This window comes from Belonocnema kinseyi, chromosome 4 (assembly GCF_010883055.1).
Source record: "Belonocnema kinseyi isolate 2016_QV_RU_SX_M_011 chromosome 4, B_treatae_v1, whole genome shotgun sequence".
NCBI lineage: Eukaryota > Metazoa > Arthropoda > Insecta > Hymenoptera > Cynipidae > Belonocnema > Belonocnema kinseyi.
This window is the reverse complement of record NC_046660.1, coordinates 49409223-49429704: the sequence shown is the minus strand read 5'-3', so window position 1 is coordinate 49429704 and position 20482 is coordinate 49409223. Positions and strand designations below refer to the sequence as shown.

At 27.3% G+C, this 20482-nt stretch overlaps 1 protein-coding gene across 5 annotated transcripts in view; it reads right to left on the bottom strand.

Moving 5' to 3' along the window:
* Positions 1-14822: 14822 nt before the first annotated feature.
* LOC117171743 (tyrosine-protein phosphatase 99A) overlaps positions 14823-20482 on the bottom strand; it is a 117093-nt gene continuing 111433 nt past the window's right edge. For all 5 annotated transcript variants that reach the window (XM_033359332.1, XM_033359333.1, XM_033359334.1 and 2 more), the window contains exon 14: positions 14823-15740. In XM_033359332.1, the coding sequence (XP_033215223.1) occupies positions 15270-15740 (471 nt within the window). In that variant the 3' untranslated portion in view covers positions 14823-15269. The remainder of the gene's footprint in view (positions 15741-20482) is intronic.

Sequence of the window (20482 nt, the reverse complement as noted above, 5' to 3'; positions counted from 1 at the left end):
CTTTGAAATTAAAAAAGTTTACTTATTGTTTAATGACTGAAATGACTTATTTAATTAAATAAATTAATGAATAAAGTAAAATATCTTCACTTCATGACTAGTTTGTGAAATAAACTTGTGAATTTTTAATGTTTTATTCGTGAAATAATAAAATCCTACTCCTCTATCAGTGAAAACAGTTGATTTATAAATCAATTAGTGTCAAAATCTGCCGAGTGAGCCACCTACTTTTCGATGGTCGACCTTTTTTCGCGAAAATTACTTTATTCGGTTGCCGAGGATAAGTAAAAAATACAATTTGAGTGGTTTGATGAAATTCGAAGTTTTATCAAATTTATTGTTAAAATCATTTTTCTGCATGAGTTCGATCATTATTTATTTGCTATCCATTCGTTGAATATATTTTTCTAATTTTTTAACTAGTGATTGTCAACTGGACACTCTTTCGATAGAGATTTTTTTTTACAATAACCGTAATTTTTTTAAAATATAAACAATTGATTTAAACAAATCGAAATAAATATAACTCCTCTATCTAATTTTTTTTTATAATCAAATATCAATCTTTTTTTCCCATTTTCCCCTTTCTCCATTTCCCCGTTCCCTTTACCCTTCTTCTTTCTGCTATTCTCCCCTTTCCACTTTTATTTTTCTCTTTTCCCATTCCTCCCTTTTTCATTCACTTTTCCCCTTTCACCCTTTCCGGTTTCTCATTTTCTCCTTCCCTTTTCCCCCATTCCCTTTTACTGTTACTCTTTCCTTTTTAAGCGTTCACATTTCTTCCTTTCACACTTTATCTCGGTTTCCCATTGCCCTTTTCCTCTTTACACCCTTTCTCATTTCCTCCTTCTCTTTTCATTTTACACATTCCCCTTTACCGATTACCCTTTCCTTCTTCACCATTTCCCGTTCCCTTTATCCTTCTTTTTTCCTATGCTCCCCTTTCCCCTTTTGTTTCTCTTATTTCCCCTTTTCCTTTCCTTTTTCTCCCTTACCCATTTCTCATTTTCCTTTTGCCTATTCCCTTTTTCTGTTTCCCTTTCCCTTTTCGAACACTCTCCGTCCCCTTCACCCTTTTTCCCATTTCCTCCTTTTTCTTTTCTGCTTGTCCCTTTACTATTTTCTTCTTTTCTCACTCGCAAATATTTTATGATGAAAGGGTTCCAAGAGAAACCATTTCAAGTTACATCATATGATATTCATACAATGGCGCGTTTTTAAGGGGGGTCGGACAAAAAAATCATCATATTGCCAAGATTATTTACAATTGTCGAAAAATTTTCATCAAATCTTCTCCTTGCGTTTCTTTTCTATTATTTTAGATAGCAAATACCATGAAATACAGCAGAATTTTATTGAAATTAATTTCATACTTTAATTTAAAAAATGCCTCAGGCAACAGGAAATATCGCGCGCTTAGCGCGCGTCTTTGTTTTCTAGTTCTAATAAAATAAGCCTTAATATCTAGCAAAGGTCATAATGATTTCAACTCCATCGGTAAAAATTGTGTTTGATTTTATTTCATTATACACGAAGAAAAGTAAAATCCACTTGTCATCCAGATGTTTAAAATTAACGAACGGAACAATATCTCTCAGGTTTCATCAAAAGTACAAATGATTTTTTTAATATTTTCATTTCTCGAACGATCACAACTTTCAACCGTACTTTTAACTAAATCTGAGGATTATCTATACTTAAAAATACTATCGGCATTTCGGGTACAAAGGAAGCAAGAATGTTTTCGCGAAAATACGGTTTTCCAATGACCTGGTGCAAAAGAAAGAAAAAAAAACGAGGCCGTTGTTGGAGAATTCACTTCTCTTCGTGAGTGTGTAACATTTAGTTTTGGATCTTCTTTGCGAAATCGCCATTTATGTCACCGCATTATTTATAATAGATCTAATATACCGACTGCCTTGCTAATAAATCGATCGTCAACTTCGTGCAACGAAACGAAAAAGAACATTCATGTGCGTCATCTCGCAAACGGTATACTGACTAGAATCTAAAGTGCCTGCCTTTTTTGCTTTTATAATTCGAAATACTACAAGTTACTGCGCAGTGCATTTTCTACAGTCTACGGATTACCGTACATTGCGCTCGGTCACCATCATCAAACTTCATACATTTACAATTTTCGTAATAATTACAAATTTCGCCTCAGGAGAGATTCTCGCGTCAGTCGAGGGTCGCCTCATCTTTATTCAAAACTGGGTTTCAATAATATCACTTTGCCAGAGAAAAGACTTCACGGAACAAAAGAATAATTTCCTCTTTCAATAATTTCATGATTTTCATTTATCCCCTAATGAACATTCCGACTGCGTAAACTAAGTAGGAAACTGCGGCAGACTGCATTCGCAACTTCGTCACAAATGAGGTGGGACTACGTGCGACACTTTGTCGAAAATGACACGGGACTGTCTACGCCACTTCGTAAGAAGTGAGGTAGAACTGCGCACAAAAATTCATAAAAAATGACGTAGGACGGCCTGCTCATCTTCATTAAAAGTGAGGTGGGACTGCCTGCTCCACTTCGTTAAAAGTGAGGCATGACTGCCTACGCCACTTCATTAAAAGTGAGGTGGAACTGACTACGCCACTTCGTTAAAATTAAGGTGGGACTGACTACGCCACTTTGTTGAATGTGAGGTGAGACTGCCTACGCCACTTGGCTAAAAGTGAGGTGGGAAAACTACGCCACTTCGTTAGAAGTGAGGTGGGACTGCCTACGCCGCTTCATTAAAAGTGAGGTGTGACTGCCTACGCCACTTAGTTGAAAGTGAGGTGTGACTGCCTACTCCACTTCGTGAAAAGTGATGCGGGGCTGCCTAAGCCACTTCGTTAAAAGTGAGGTGGCACTGCCTGCTCCACTTCGCTAAAAGTGATGCGGGACTGCCTACGCCACTTCATTAAAAGTGAGGTGGGACTGTCCATGTCACTTCGTTAAAAGTGAGGTGGGACTGTCTACGTCACTTCGTTGAAAGTGAGGTGGGACAACCTACGCCACTTCGTTAGAAGTGAAGTGGGATTGCCTGCACCACATTGTTAGAAGTGAGGTGGGACTGCAAACGCCACTTCGTAGAAAAAGACGTGGGTCTGCCTACGCCACTTCGTTAGAAGTGAGGTGGAACAGCTCAAGACAATTACGTCAGAAACGTCGTATCACTCCGAACGACACTCTGTCGGAAACGACGTCATAGAATACAACGGAAACTACGTCGGAAATTAGGATTGTAGTTTACGACGTAGTTTCCAACGTAGATGCAGTCATCGTTTATCATGCTATGACTTAGAAAGAAATTTGTTATAAAAAGTCGATTTTTATTAAAAATGGCATTAAATTTCGCAGGAAAAACTTCGAGAAATCAACTAAAAAACAGGATACTTCAACAAAATAGTTGAAATTTCAAAGACAAAAGATTTTTCAGTCAAGAAAAATAAAATTTTTTTAACCAAATTCTAATTTAAGGAAAAAATATTTTGTAATTAAAAATAAAGATTTCGGATTCTTCAGATCTTTTAAATAAATACCTAAGCCTTTTTTAAAATTATTTTACAGGATCTTTCAAAATTTTAGAAAAAATGCAATTTATTTTAAAAGCGAAAGTCTTGTAAAAGTTAAAAAAAATGTTTAATTTAGAGTTTTAAAATTTTTTCTTTGAAATCTTTAACTCTACGCTTTCAATTGTTGAATTTTAAAAATATTTTAAATAATTAAAAATCTACGTTTGTAGTTTCTTAAAAATCTCTTTTAATTTAAATTTCTTAAATATATCAAAATTTTCTTGGGACTTTTCAGATGTATGTTTTACAACTTTAGGAATCTTTGAAAATGTTTCAAAATAAAAAATAATTTTTTTCCAAGAAATCTCAAGCAGAGATTTGGTTTTCCTTAAAACCTTTCTATTTTTGACAATTGGGCAAATCTGTTAAGTGATCAAAAAATTGAAATAATCTCTTAAAATTAATTTGTCAAAATAAAAAATCTTTTTTAATTTTTCTAGAAACCTTAAGAAAATTTTTGTATTCTCTTGAAAGCTTTCCAAATTCTTCAAACGCTTCCCAATTTCTTCTTTGAAATCTTAAAAAACCTAGGTTTTCAATTATGCAATTTTTTAAACATAAAGATGTCTTTTAATCTTTTTAAGTATTCTTTAAAAATGATTTCTTCTAAATAAAAAATCATTTTGAATTTACCATTTTCATTTTAAATATCTCAAGAACTTTGTATTCTCTTGAAAGCTTTCAAATTTTGTTTAAATCTTCCAAGATTTTTTTAGGCTTGAAAAAAGTAGGTTTAAAGTTTTTTGAAAGCTTTTTAAATTTATAATTATTAATTTTTTTGTTCTGAATCTTTTCAAAATTTTCAAATATTTAAAACTTAGTCAATTTTTTATAAAACTTTCTACTCTGATGAAATTGCGCAATTTTTCTTTCAAATCTTCTACATTATTTTGAGAAATTTGAGGAAATAATTTAAAATATTTCGAAATCTTCCATTTTCTTTTAAAATTAATTTTTAAAACTAAAAAATCATTTGACATTTCTCAGGAATCTTTAGTGTTTTTTTATTATGTAGAAACCTTTCAAAATTTTATTCCCGAAATTTTAAGTAAATTATATATTAAAAGCTGAATAATATAAAAAAACTTCGTTACATGTAAGTTATTAAATTAAATTTTTTTTCAATTAAATTTATAACATAAAAAATCACTGACTTTCTGTTTAAAACAAGCAGTGTCCTAACTAATTTCCGACGTAGTTTACGAGATCAGAATTTTCAGTAGGGTCTTTTTTACTAATTGTAAGATTAAAAAAAATAATAATAAGCATCGCTTTCTAAAAAGAATTGCCGATTGCTCTATTTCGCGCACTGGCATCTCTCGTTCGGCTTTCGGATCTTGCTGTAATTACTTTACACAGACAGTCGCATTTATTAAAATTCTAACATCATCATTTCATTGAAAACATCGATTTGTTCAAGAATGATACATAGTCTGTGTACAACATTGCCTACCAGAAAAAAGGACTTTTTGCTGAAAGTCAAGGTACTTTTGATTTTTCGTTAAACGAGAATGAAAAAAACAAGTCCTAAAAAAAATCGTATATTCTATCACGCCCTTCAAAGTATTAAACTTCATACATATATTACATATATAAGATTCTCTGTACATCTGAAATTTAATACTACAATTCGTGCAGATTTTCCAACTCTCCAAAATGAGACTAATAAGAATGTAAAAATTGGAAAATGCAAAACAAATTTTGAAAATGATCCTTTCTGCAAGTATCCTTTTCCTTGGTAGCTACATATATAATCTAGATAGAGATATTACTTATTTCGAATTTACATAGCTATGGACATATGTGATTATTACACGTATATGTATAAATCGTTAGTCGCTCTTTTCTTAACGTTATCGTTAATAATTATGCGGATTGCAACAATATTACACAAAAAGTATATTACAGACGTCGGATGCAAAAGGAGGGACTGATTGGCTGACTGGATCGGGCAGCGCTACTATTTTCTTTTCTTTATTTTACAAATCTCCTTCATTTTTTCAAAAACAGTGCACTTTCACTTATTCCAAGGCTCACCTATTATTACCAAGACTCATCTGTTACCAAGACTCACCTGTTACTAAGACTCATCTATTACCAAGGCTCACTCACCAATTACAAAGGCTCACCAATTACCCAGACTCACCAATTTCAATTCTCTCGGCTCAAATATTTCAATTGCCGGATCTGCCTCATCTCCCACAACTGCCCCCGTACGGTCTCGCTCGCGCCAGTGACTGACCAATTACAAAGAGGCGGTAGAGTGGGGGCATACTGAGAATATCAGAATTTTTACTTTTTTTGGCCCTTGGAATAAATGAAGGTTCACTATAATTGTCTTTTAAACGCTGCAATCCTTGGGAAGCATACTGACGACGATTGAATCGATTTCCGATTTTCTATTCACCACTTTGAAATTCTATTCGGTCGATCTCGGACGGCTTTTTGTGCATAGCTCTCGTGGAAATATTGAATCACTTTCGAGAGCGACCACTCTTCAAATCATGTTATCTGGGAAATTTATACCGAAAAAATTGTTTGAGAACTACGAATTAATACTAAATCACTTTCACGAAGAAATTAGTTTCGCTACATAAAAAACACTTAGAATATTTAGTTCACTTTTTTCCTTTATGAGGAGAGTTCGTTAAGAAAAAGTATTTTCGAAAAAAGAAATTCGATTCGATAGACAATATTAGGAATCATGTACTGTTTAAATTTCCACATGAATCAATTCAATAATTCAACTTTCAAACTTTAAAAGTTTGAAACACAATTTGAAAAGATTTAATTTAAAAATGTTTTAAAATTTTAAATAAACATTAGAAATATCTCAATTTTCAGCTCTAAAGGTGAAGATTTTCACATTTGAAACACTATACACAAATTTTCAAACCATAACGTATTCTATCAAAAATAATCCAAATTTTAATAGAAATTCTTGAATAATTTTCCTTCAAATCTTCAGAAAATTAAAAAAAATCTTTTTCAGGATTTCAGTCATATGAAATCAAAATTTTAACAAAAAAAGTTGATTTTTCATCCAAAAAAGATGAACTCACAGCGGAAAATGTAACGGTTAAAATTCCAACGAAAAAGTTTGTAATTTTTCATAAAAAATAGTAGCATTAAATTAAAAAGGGCTAATTTTGAATAAAATAGTTGAACTTCCAAGCAGATAAGATTTTCCAGTCAAGAAAGAAGAAAAAATTGCAACTAAATTTGAAAAAAAATGTTATGGTAGAATATTATTACAAAAGTTTATTGTTTTAATTCACAGGATTTTTCAAAGTTTTAGAAGAAAATCGAGTGAATTTAAAATATATCTCTTGAGTACATGAAGAAGTTTGTAAACAAATAAATAAAAATTTTTAATCTTTTAAAAACTTCTAACATTTCCAAGAACGGTTTAATGATTAAAATTGTTAAACTTCAAATGCTTCAATTTTAAAAGGCCAATATAACAAATTTTATTTTAAGCGTTACCAACTAAAATTATTGTATTTAAAGTACTTAGTTTGAAATTGTGCAATCATTTTTAATCCCAAAAAATATTGTTCCACTCTTGTAAAAAAATATAATTTCACAAAAAATTTACTTCGTGAAGGTTTTCAAGTTAAAATTGCAAATTTTTAAAAGCCTGAATTTGAATATGTTAAATTTGTATTGGTTTTTTCATGAAAAGGACAATTTAAAAATTGTTTATTTTAAACTTTATCAATTCAAATTCTTTAAAGTCGAACGCTTTTATATAAATTCTGCAATCATATTTGATCACAGGAAATTATTTTTTTAATTTAAACTAAAATTTTTTTTAGAATTTCAAGTTTTATGAGAGCTCTGGCGTTTAAAATAAAAAAAATTAATTGGAAAGTACTCCATCGCAAATAATTCAGATTTTGTTTATTTGTTTTAAGAGCTTTAATTTTGTAGTTTTTTTTTTCATTTTTGAAATAACATTCTAGTATTCTGCACGTTTAAATTTTTAAACTTTTACATTTCAAATACTTCATTTAAAATTTTGCAATAATTTTTAAAATCATTTTGGTGAAAAGTAATCAAACAATACATGATTCGTACATAGTTTTTTCTCTCAGAATCGAAATGTTTTTGAATTAATATAAAATCCTACGTAAATTTTCGTTTCTATCACCCAGAGCTTTTCGTTCCTCGCATTCTCTTATCTCTTAAATCGTCGTTAAATAGCGAAAATTAAAAATTCAGTCTTCAAGAGCACCTAAGCTGGGCAAGATCTTGTCAGAGATCCTGGGAAATACTAAACGCAAAAAATCATGAAATTGTGCATCTTTTTGATGCTCAGGTGCTTTAACGGGAGAAATTTTCTCATTTCGTTGTCGACAATTCTAAATTAAGCGCTACTCGGACACTTTATCATTTTTATTTTGAGCAACGTCTACTCCTGCCAGGTTCTATTACCAGGGGAAGACAAATTATTCTTCCAGGAAAAGGCAAATTCTTATCCTACCAGGAGAAAACAAATTATTTTCCTGTCATGAGAAAAAAATATTCTTTTTCTGCCATGAGAAGACAAATTCTTATCCTGCCAGGAAAAGACCAATTATTTTCCTGCCAGGAGAATACAAATTGTTTTTCCGCAATGAGAAGACAAATTCGTATCCTACCAGGAGAAGACAAATTCTTCTGCGAGAAAGAGAAATTCTTATCCTGCCAGAAGAAGACAAATTATTTTCCTGCCATGATAATACAAATTCTTATCCTGCCAGTAGAAGGTCAATTATTTTCCTGCTATGAGGAAAAATATTATTTTCCTGCCAGGAGACGACGAATTCTTCTGGCAGGAAAAGACGAATTATTTTCCTGCCAGGGTAAGACAAATGATTACCAATTGGACTGACAACATTTTTTTAATCTAAACGGATTTGGAAATCTGGAGTATTCGCAGTATAATAAATGTTGTAACCTTAACGCATTCATACACTGTTTTAATAAAAATGCATCATGAATATCACGTATATTGTACAAAAATGCAGATTGTTTAAGTGGTTCCACAGTGGACAGTCAGCGCGCGATTAATCTCCACGCGAAAATTAAACGATTATCGTAGATTCAATTACTATCACGAAGAGCATTGCAAAATTAAAAATTACATTAGGCTTCAGAAATCTGGTTTTTAAATCTCGCAAAACTCTTCGGTTTTTTTTTTGTGCCAAAGAAGAATAAATTGGTTCTTGTTGCAGTTTAAATGATTGTAAAAATTATGAGAATGTAAAAAAGGTGAGGTTTCAGGGTGTCTACTCAAATCATGGAATAAAATTCTCTGCCAATTCCAGTTTTTTTCAGGTACCTCAAGACTTTTTCAGGTCTAATTTTTTAAATTATGGAGGTTTTTTCAGTTTATAAGAGTTCAATTTATATTTAAATTGAGATTATAGAAGGCTTTAAAAAATTTTCTACAAGATATTCCTAAATATATTAGTATGATCCATTAATTAGTTAAACAAGTAAAAGAATGTTTAGCTAAAAAGATCAATTTTCGAACAAATAGTTGAATTTTTAAATAGAAAAAAATCGTTTTTCAACCAAAATTGGAATAATTAGATTTTCAATTTAAAAATGTAGTTACCGCGATAAAAAAATGAATTTTCAACCGAAGTAATGAATTTTTTATTAAAATAATGAATCATAAACTGAGGTATATGATTTTTTTACTGAAAAGAACTTAAATTCTCAAACAAAAAGAGCAATTTTTAAAGAAGAAAATTAGTTTTAAAAAAAGAAGATTAATTTTTTTGACCAAAAAATACGAATTTCAACAAAATAATATAAATGTAACACAATTAATTTATCATGAAAAATAAAATCATAAAATTTGCAATCAAGAATAAAAAAATCATTTGCGGCCCATTATTTTGAAACAAAAATATTAATTTTTTACTCAAAAAACTTTTAGTTAACAGAAAAACTAATTTGAAAAAATTAATTTTCAAACAAACTGAAAAATTGTCAACTAAACTTATGAATCTTCACATGAAATATTTGAATTTTGAACTAAAAAAGATCAATTTCCAACAAAAAATAAAACATTTAAATTTTCAGTAAATAAAATTAATGTTCAACCAAACAGATGAATTTTTATCATAAAAGAGGAAGTCAAAATTTTGTTTTTAATTGATTTTCTACAACAGCAAAAATTCTACCAAAATATTTAAACTTTCAACTAAAGGAGATAAATTTTGAAATCAAAAAGTTGAATTAAAAATATATATATATATATATATTTTTTTCCCAAACAATTTATAAAATTTCAATTAAAATGCAGAATCACCAACTAGAATAGTTCAATTTTGAACCAAAAATATGAGTTTTTAACTAAAATTATGAACCTTTGACTAGAATAGTAATATTTCCAACCAAACAGATTTCTACCAAAAAGACGAAATTTTCAACTAAAAAAGGCAAATTTTCAACGAAGAATGATTTTTCAGACAAGAAAGATAGAAAGAATTGCAAACAAACTGTTAAATTTTCAAACAAAAAGATGAATTTTCAAATAAAAGCATTTATTTTTAACCAAAAATAAAATAGTTAAATTGACAATTAAAAAATTAATTTCGAAAAAAAATACCAATTTTTATAAAAATATTTCATTCCAGTAATATAAATCTACACCTACAAATGAAGAAAATCAATGTTATTCAATTTTAAATTTAAAAAAAAGTAACACCCTCGTAAAAGTTTCCTGACTTTAAAAAAAAATCCCCGACATTTTCAGGTTTTTTCAGGTAGAATAGACACCCTGGGTTCACTAAAGTAAGTTAACAGAATTAATAATTCACTTTCTCTCACCGTAAAATGCAGGTGATGATACTGGAAGTAACGATTACAAAAAATTACCTTTTTCCAAATTTTCAATTTCACTGATTGCAATCGGTGCCAGCTTTTGCTATAAAATCGGGAAAAAAATGAATTCTTGTAATGAAAAATGTCTAAAAAAAAAACAATTACAATGGAATTCCGCGATATAATTCATTTTTGGAATGCATGTAGATATGTGAGATTGTTTTTATCAAATATTTTACTAGAAAGTGTTATTTGTTGCGCTGGTTGTAGTTTCAAAAGGAAATAAAAAAATTCTTAACTGAAGAAGAATGTCGCGAAGTGTCTGTAATTGTAATTATTTTTTCCACGTCTTGCCATAATCAAAAGGAATGATCAATGGCATAAAAAATGTGTGAGATTTTAGAGTCACATTTACGTACTTTGAGGATAAAACACGAGCCTTAATTTCTCGTTGTAAGAAAACGCACTTTTAAAATTTTTTGCAATAGTCAAATCATTTTTCTACTGGAATATTATCCAAATTAAAAAAATTACCAAAAAAAAAACAGTTTATGTAACTTGTTTCTTATTTTACCTAATTAAATAATTACGATGTGAAGATTAGAATTAATTTAGTCGCCAATCGGACAATTTCTTTTAGCATGCCTCATGAAATGAATTTCTTTCTTATGTTAAGAAAATTATCTATTTTTGTCAGATTTTTATGATAAGGTTGATATTAGAATTCACAATCCTTAATAATTTCTTTGAATTTAGAAAAATCTCAGTCAATTTTATTTATTTTACTCAAAACAATTTTTAATATTTTAAAAAATTAGGCAATTTATGTCCTACACTTAAAAAATGGTGTTTCCAGAAAGTGAAAAAATTCATAAATTCTTGTTAAATTAAACTTTTTAAAAACGGTAAACAGAAAAATTTTCACCAAATTATAATTTAATGTAAAAAACATTTTTAATACAAAATACAATTTTTGAAATATTCTTTAATTTTTAAGCTTTTTTGTTTATTTATCTTCAAGCTTATGCAAAGATAATTTTCATAGGATTCTGCAGAAAATTCAAAAAGATTTTTTAAGCTTTCAGATATGTGAAATCAAAATTTCAACAAAAAAAGTTCATTTTTCACCAAACTATTACATTTTTAATCAAAAAAGATTATGCAGTAAAGAAAATGGCAAACCAATTATAATTTAAGGGGGAAATAATTTTTAATAAACATTCAAATTTTCGTATATTTCAGATCTGTCGAACAATTGTCTAGGAAAATTATTTTTAAAAATTTGTTATTTAAAGAATTTTCGAAAAAATTTAAGCTTTAAAAATATGTTTAATTTCTTTAAGACTTCTAAAATTCTGAAATATCGTTGAAAGTGACCAGTTTAAATATCTTTTTTACGACGTTACAAAAGAAAAAATCATTTCTTTTTTTCCCAGCAATTTAAGAAAATATTGTGTTATTATGTAAAACCTTTCTATTTGTAAAAAATGTAGAAATCTTTAAAAAAAATTTAATCTATTAAAATTAATTTGCCAAGATAAAAAATCATTTTTAATTTTCGAAGGAACCTTAAGGCAAGTTTTGTATTTTATTGAAACCTTTCAAAATTTTAAAAAAGCTTCCGAATCCTTTGTTCTAAATCTTTAAAAATCTACGTTTCAAGTTTTTTGAAATCTTTTTAAATTTAAAATTATTTAATTATTTATTCTGAATCTTGTCCAAATTTCCAAATATTTAAAACTTGGCTGAATTTTTTCTAAAATTTTGTAAACTTTCAAAATATAATTTTCCTATGATTCTGCGTAAATTCCAAAAGTTTTTTTAAAAAAGTTTTTAGACATGCGAAATCAAAATTTTAATAAAAAGAACATTTTAAACCAAACAGATACATTTTTAACTAAAAAAGATTTTTCATTCAAGAAAGGAACAAAAATGGAATCAAATCAGTTTGAGGGTCAAATTAATTTTGAACACAAAATAAAAATTCTTAATATTTCATACCTAAAATCTTGTTTAGACATTTTTTTAAGGATAAATTTTCGAAAATCTTTTAAAGCTTAAAAATATTTTGAACTCTGCAAAACTTATGAAATTTTCTAATACCGTTTTAATTCAATGGAATTATTCCTGAAATTAATAAAAAAACACTACAAAATTTTAAAAAATTGTCCTAAAACTTTCCAGATTCATTTTTAACCACTTTGAAAATATTTTGAAATGTTTATAAACAGAATATCATTTTAAACAATTTCTCGCTTTTTTAATATTTCGAAAAAAATTCTTTTTTTTTGAAAAAAATTTGTAAGAAATATATTAATATTTAATAAATTTTCGAAAAATTTTAAACGTTTGAAAATTTTTGTAACTCTTTCAGACCTTCCCAAATATTGTTTAAATTGAGTCAAATTATTTCCAAAATGTTAAAAAATTATTCAAAATTGAAAAAATTGTGTTAAAACTTTCCAAATTGATTTTTTACAATTTTGAAAAATTATTTGAGATGTTTAAAAATAAAAAATCTGTTCAAATTTTTTCCAGGTTAAAAAATAGTTTAAAAATAGTCGAAGAAATTAAAAAATACTTGATAAATTTTCGAAAAACTCTGAATGTTTGAAGATATTTTTAATCTGTTTAAAAGTTCAAAAATTCCCAAATATCGTTTAAAATTAATCAAATTGTTCCTAAAATTTTAGAAAATAATTCAAAATTTTAAAAATGGTCTTAAAAGTTTTCAGATTCATTTTTGAAAATTTTGAAAATCATTTGAAATGTTTAAAATTTTTTTAGATAATCTCTTTAAATTAATTTAGCAGGACAAAAAAATATTTAACATTTTCCTCAGATTCTTAAAAAAAAATTTATTATTCTCTTGAAACCTTTCGAAATTCTTAAAAAGGTTAAAAATTATTTTCAAACAATTTTTTTTCAACTAAATATAAAAAAGTACCAAAGATTTTCTTTTACAACAATTTATCGACTTGTTAATATTTCGAAAAAAATTATTTAGAAATAAATGTTAAGAAATAAAAAATATTTGATAAATTTTCAAAAATATTTAAAAGTTTAAACAAATTTTAACTAAATTAAATTATTCCCAAAATTTTTTTAAATAATTAAAAATGTGTAAAAAGCTTAAAAATCTTCAGAAATCTTCTTAATATTTTTTGATATAATTCGGTAACTTCGATCTTCCAGATTCTTTTTTAATTTGTTAAAATCTTTTTAAATAATCTTTTGAAATTAATTTGTCGGCATAAAAAATCGTTTAAAATTTTCCCCAGAATCTTAATAAAATTTTATTATTTTCTTCAAACCTTTCAAAATCCCTAAAATAGGTTCTAAAATATATTTTTTAATCTTTTTAAATAATCTTTTTAAATTAATTCCAAGAAATTTGTTTCTTTCACTCAAGTATAAAAAATAAGATACTAAAGACTTTTCTTTTACAACAATTTACCGATTTTTTAATATTTAAAAAAAAATTATTTTTGAATTGTAGGAGAAGAATTGCTCTCAATTCTTTTTTAATAGTAAAAATTATTGTCAGTAAGGCAAATAATATTTCCCGAAAATTTCATGACTTTAAGAATGTGAAAATTGTAGAAACGAAAAATAAAAAGTTTAAATAGCCGAATTTTCGGCATAAAAGTCTCCATAGCAACCTTTGAATATATATATTTTTAATCTGGCAAAAATAGAGGATCACTTTCTAGCTAAAAGAAAAAAAAAATTCCGCGTCAATCTTTTAGAAAATCTATATAAAAACAGAAGAATTTCATAAGGTACCCTAATTTTGGTGACGATTGAATAAAAATTGTTGCCCTAATAGCGCCTTTAAAAAAAATGATTCAAAATCCATTCCCCTCCTCCTATCCGAATTCGAGTTACTAACGCTTACAGTTACGCATTATCATCTAAATTCTTTGGCAACTAGATCTGTCGGATGGTCCGTACGATTATTTACAAACGATTTCTTCTCTCATATCGCACTGAATAAAAATGTTTTCTCTGACTGGACTAGGAAATGATACCACATCACGCTTTAATCTCTCATTTCGTACGTATTCGCGAGATTAGTCGCTGAGTAAAAAAAGAAAGACATTTCGGTCACGATTGCTTCACAAAAAAACCAAGTTCGATCAATCTTATCGAACAATTATTCTATATACAAAAGCCCTTCGAAATTTTCGCCAAATGTGAGAGTCTTTGAACCGCGATTGATAATTCACTCAAAAGGGGATCACTCTATTCGACAAAAATCGAAGGAAAAAGTCTTTAGCTTCATTACTCACTCATCCTTTTTCTTCTGAAGAAATTGGGACACTGGGAAATCAAGGGAAGTTATCTCGAAGAGAGCTCACCATTTTGGAGATTTTCTGACTGACAGAGAGTTTTTTTCTCGTGTCAGTTTCTCATGCCACTTTCTCGTGTCATTTTTTTTTTCTTATTTCACTTTCTTACGTCAGTTTCTCATGTCATGTTTTTTCTAAAGTCACTTTCTCGTGTCATTTTCTTCTTATAACACTTAATCGTGTTATTTTTTTTCTCGTGTCAGTTTCTCATGTCAGGTTCTAATACCACTTTCGCATGCAATTTTTTTCTCTTGTCACTTTCCCATGTCATTTTTTTCTAATGTCAGTTTCTCATGCCACTTTATTTTATTTTTTTCTAATATCCTTTTCTCATGCCAGTTTCCCATGTCACTTGTTCATGAACTTTTTCCCTAATATCTCTGTCTCATGTCACTTTCTCATGTCAGTTTCTCCTGCCAATTTCTCATGTCACTAAATTTCTGGAGAGCCCCCGCCTTAGAGACAAACTCTCCGCCCCGAGTGTTCCGCGCTGATTTGGATAGCAAGTAATGAATCTGGGTTCCATCATTGTGGCGCCATCATGCAGGTGGCTTCCATGCCTTCAGGTGGTACTCTCATGTTGCCATTGGTGACACACCCGTTAACGTCGATCGTGATTGGTGCACCCGGATGACTCGTGAAGTTGGCATTGCAAAGTTGCATCGAAGCACTTTCTGAAATCATGTGGTCGCCTCGCATCAGACACGTGTCATTGGCCGGACAACCTCGCTCGTTTGCGTGATTCACGTGCATTGGAATCGAATAGTCCGGGATGTATTCTCCGTTTTGGTCGACAGGGACGTACTCACGAATAACGGGCAACTTTACTGGATAGTCCAGGGGTATGTGCTGAGGTGGCGCTATTACCGTATTAATTTCACTCGCGTCGTTCATTGCGGCCACGTGACCATTTGACATCGTGTAGAGATCGGGCTCCACTCTCGACTTTGACGATAGCATCGACTCAAGGCACTGATACAACAGAAAGTAATCCTCCTGTTGAGGAGAGAGATAAAGTTATTAGGAATAGAATTCGTGAAGGTATTAAAAGTTCAGGGCACGGAATTAAATCAGAGATCTAAAAGAAAAGTTCAGGGTGGCCATTTTAATGGAAGAAAAAAATCCCTGGGCATTTCCCGGTTCACCAATACTATTAACGCTCAATGAAATTAAAATAATCGAATTTGAAAATCGAAATTAAAAAAATCGAGACAAAAATGGTTCCATTTAGAGTAATAAAAATGGAGATTGCAAATTAAAGCACTCGAAGTGGAACTCTTGAATTTTGAACTTTTAAAACTGAAGTTTAATGATATTTTAATTCAAAAATGCTGTAGTCAAATGCTCAATAATTTACGCGTGTAAAATACAAATTCTTAAAATGCTTCAAAAAATTTTATTACAAAATTTTGAAATATTTTCATGTTGTTTGGTATTTTTTCAAATGTTGAATTATTTAAACTTTTTTAAGACCATCTAAACATGTTTAAAATTATTCAAAGTTTTCCTGCAAATTTTTTTCTATATCCTGCGAAATTGAAAAACATTTCCTTAAATTCTTCAAATTTATTTTTAATAATTTTGTTAATCTTTCTAAATCTTTTTAAATACTCTCTTCAAATTTATTTTTCGAAATAATCATTTCTAATTTTCCTATAAAATGTCTTTTATTGTTCTGAATCCTTTCAAAATTCTTAAAAGGCTTCTAAATTTTTTTTGTACATCAGCCAATATCTATATTTGGTTTTGAATTAGGCCGCAGACTATTTTCACTGAAATTTGTTTATATCAAATTTTTAATTTTTTCAAAACTTCTAAATATTTCTTCAAATTACTCGATTTTTTTCGCAAAATAATAGGTGTTCAATTGTTATTAATATATCAAAATTACATGATTTGACTTACAAATTAAATTTGTGACGTTCAACGTTTAGGTTTTTTTTTATTTTGAATATTTAATTTATAATTAGTGATTTTAAATTCAAAGTCAGATATTTCTAAATATTAAGAATTTTTCTTTTTCGTAATTGAAAATTTTCAAATTAAATGGTTTAAAATGGAATTTTTAACTAAATATTTTAACTTATAAGGAAAAGAGACAAATTTAAATTTAAAAAATTGAACTTTTAAACAAATAGTTAAATTTTTAAGCCAAAAAATGTATGCTTTTACATACTTTACATTTTACATTTTCAACCTACAAAGATCAATTCTCAACAAAAAGATTAAATTTCTACAAAAAAAGACCAATTTTCAATTCAATATGAAAAGCAAAATTTTGAAAGAAACATTTTTAAGACGATATAGGTTTCATTTTCCACCAGAATAGTTGAATTTTAATAAAAAGATAAATTTTCAACCAATGAAGATAAACTTTCTACCAAAAAAAGAATACATTTTGACTAAAATAGATGAATTTTTTTAATAAACAAATTAATTTTCTACCAAACTATCTCTTCAACCCAATAATACGAATTTTTAATCAAAGATTAAAGTTTTTAACATAAAAGGTCCAATTTTATAGAAAATATTTTAATTTTAAACCCCAGAAAATTAATATTCAATAATAAAAATAATTTCCATCCAAGAAAAATGAATTTTCAACCGAACAATTGAATTTTTAGCAACAAAAATCATTTTCAACCAAACAGTTTAATTTACAACGAAATATTTGAACTTTTAAACAAAAGAGAATATTTTTTAACAAAATAGTTGATCTTTCAACCTAATAAATGAATTTTTAACCAGAAATTTAAATTTTTGCAACAAAAAGAGAAATTTTCTAACAAAAAGATTAATTATCAAACAAAAAATATGAATTTTCTATTAAAAAAAAATTTGAACAAAATATAAAAATTTTCATCCAAACAGTTACATTGTTTATTAAAAAAAGGTGACATTTTTATTATAAGAGAGGATTTTTCTGAACAAAGGGACTAATTTCTTACAAAATCGTTGAAATTAAAATAAAAAATTCAACCAAATAAATTAATTTTTAACAAAGAAGATCAATTTTCTACCATAAAGATTAATTATCTACCAAAATATGAATTTTCTAATCAAAAAGAAGAAATTTTAACAAAGTACAAAAAAAAATTGAATCCAAAAAGTTGCATTTTTTATAAAAAAAAAAAAGGTTACACTTTTATTACAAGAGATGAAATTTTCTGACCAAAATTACTAATTTCTTATAAAATAGTTTAATCAAAAAAAAATTTAACAAATAAATAAATTTCTAACCAAAAAGATTTTTCTATAAAAAATATAAATTATCTAACGAAAAATATCAATTTTCTATAAAAAAAAGAAGAAATTTCAACAGAATACAAAATTTTTTATTCAAATAGTTGCATTTTTTATTTTAAAAATGTTTAATTTTTACTAAAAGAGATGAATTTTCTGACCAAAAGGACCAGTTTCTTACGAAATAGTTGAATTTTTAAAAAATATTAATTTGAACAAAATAAATGAATTTTTAACGAAGAGGATCAATATTCTACCAAAAAGATTAATTATCTGACAAAAAATATAAATTTTCTATTAAAAAAGAAGAAATTTCAACAAATTACAACAAATTTCATCCAAACTGTTGCATTTTTTATAAAATAAAGGTTACATTTTTATTAAAAGAGATTAATTTTCTGACCAAAATGACTAATTTCTTACAAAATAGTTGAATTAAATAAACAAAAAATTTCAAAAAAAAAAATGAATATGAATTTCGATTAAAAGAGAAAAACGTCAACAAAATACAAGAATTTTCCACCAAACACTTGCATTTTTAATTTTTTTTAAATTAAATTTTTATTAAAAGAGATGAATTTTCTGACCAAAAGGTCTAATTTCTTACAAAATAGTTGCAATAGTTACAAATTTTCACCAAATAAATGAATTTTGAACAAAAAATATCAATTTTTCAAGAAAAACGTCCATTTTCTACCAAAAAGATTAATTATCTAACAAAAAATAATAATTTTCTATCAAAATAAGAAGAAATTTCAACTAAATACAATAATTTTTTATCAAACACGATTACGTTGGTCAAAAATAAACTATTTCAATGAAAATTAATTTTTTCGTTAAAAATTAATTAACTGAAAGTTTAAATTTTTCGTTTTTGGTTAAAAATTCGCCTCTTTTAGTTTAAAAAGTAACATTTTGAACGAGAATTAATGTATTTTATTGAAAATTTGTCTGCTTTGCTTCAAAATTAATATTTCTGGTTGAAAAAAATTTTTAGGTTGAAAATTATCTAATTTCTTTTTATTTAATTTTTCATTCGTTGAAAACTGATCTTTTTAGTTGAGAATTCAACTATGTTTTTGAAGATTGACTTTTTTTGAAATTATTCCTCTTGTTTGGACATTCATTTCTTTGGTTAAAGATGTAACTCCTTTGTTTAAAATATTTGTTTTTATTAACAATTAATTTTTTAGTTTAGAGCTCGACTTTTCGGTAGAAAATTAATCTTTTTTAAAAATTCATCTTATTTGGTTAAAAATTTATTATTTTTGGTTGCAACTTTAAATATTTTGTTCAGAACTCATTTTTCTTGGTTCAAAATTATTTTTTAAGTGAAAATTCAATTATTTCACTTTTGGTTACAGTTTTTTAGAAGCAAATTTATTTATTTCGATAAAAATTTAAAATATTTTACTGAATTTAAAAAATATTTTGTCTAAAATAAATTTTTGAAATTAAAAATTGAGTATTTCATTTAAGATTTGTCTTCTTTATATTCAACTGTTTTTTATTTAATATTAAATAATATTAAATATTAATATTAAAATTTAGTTAAAAATTCACCTCTATACTAGAAAATTCAAAAATGCTGCCAAAAAATTCGCTTCTCTTTTTTTTGAAAATTAATCTTTTCAGTTGAAAATTTAACGAATTTTTTTTAAATTTGTCTTTATAGTAAAAACTTAATATTCCTGTGTGAAAACTCATCAGTTTGGCTCAAAATTGAACTATTTAATTTTTACCTGAAAATTAAACGATGTCGTTTTTAGTAAAAAAAAAATTATTTTTATTAGTTGAAAATTATACTATTTGATACAAAAAAATAAATAAAAAGTGACCAGGAATTAAAATATTACATTTTTTCTCCTCAAACTGATTGACTTCCTCGTTTACTTTATTTTAAAAATGAACTTTACTTATTTATTTTAAAAATGTTCTATTCGAAGCTATTTTAATTTTAAATTTGTTCACTTTTTAATAATTAAATTTTAAAATATGCAATTTTTGATATTTTCGACTTTAAAATGTTAAACTAACAATAGCGAAAAAAGGTACAATTTGGAAAGATTTTTTTCTAATTCGAAAAATAGTAAAAAATGTATAATCGTAAGCTTACGAAAAAAGGGAAATGTTCAATTTTCAGTTCCACAAATTATTTTTCAGCCAAAAAAAGAATAATTTTTAATAAAATAGTTAAATTTTTGAAAGAGATGAATTTTTGACCAAAAAATACATTTGTAACAAAAGAGCCTAATTTTCAAACAAGTAGTTGAATTATTAATTAAAAACGATCAAGTTTTAACCTTGAATGAAATAGTCGAATTTTCAGTTTAATAAAATAATTTTTAACTCAAAAAACGCATTTTTAACCAAATAATAGATTTTTTAACTAAAAGAGATGAATTACACAGGCCAACAATTCTCAGAACCAGAGACCAGACCTACTATACCCGAAGGTTTTTGCTGCGCTGAATCCGAATCTGACCTCAGAAAAA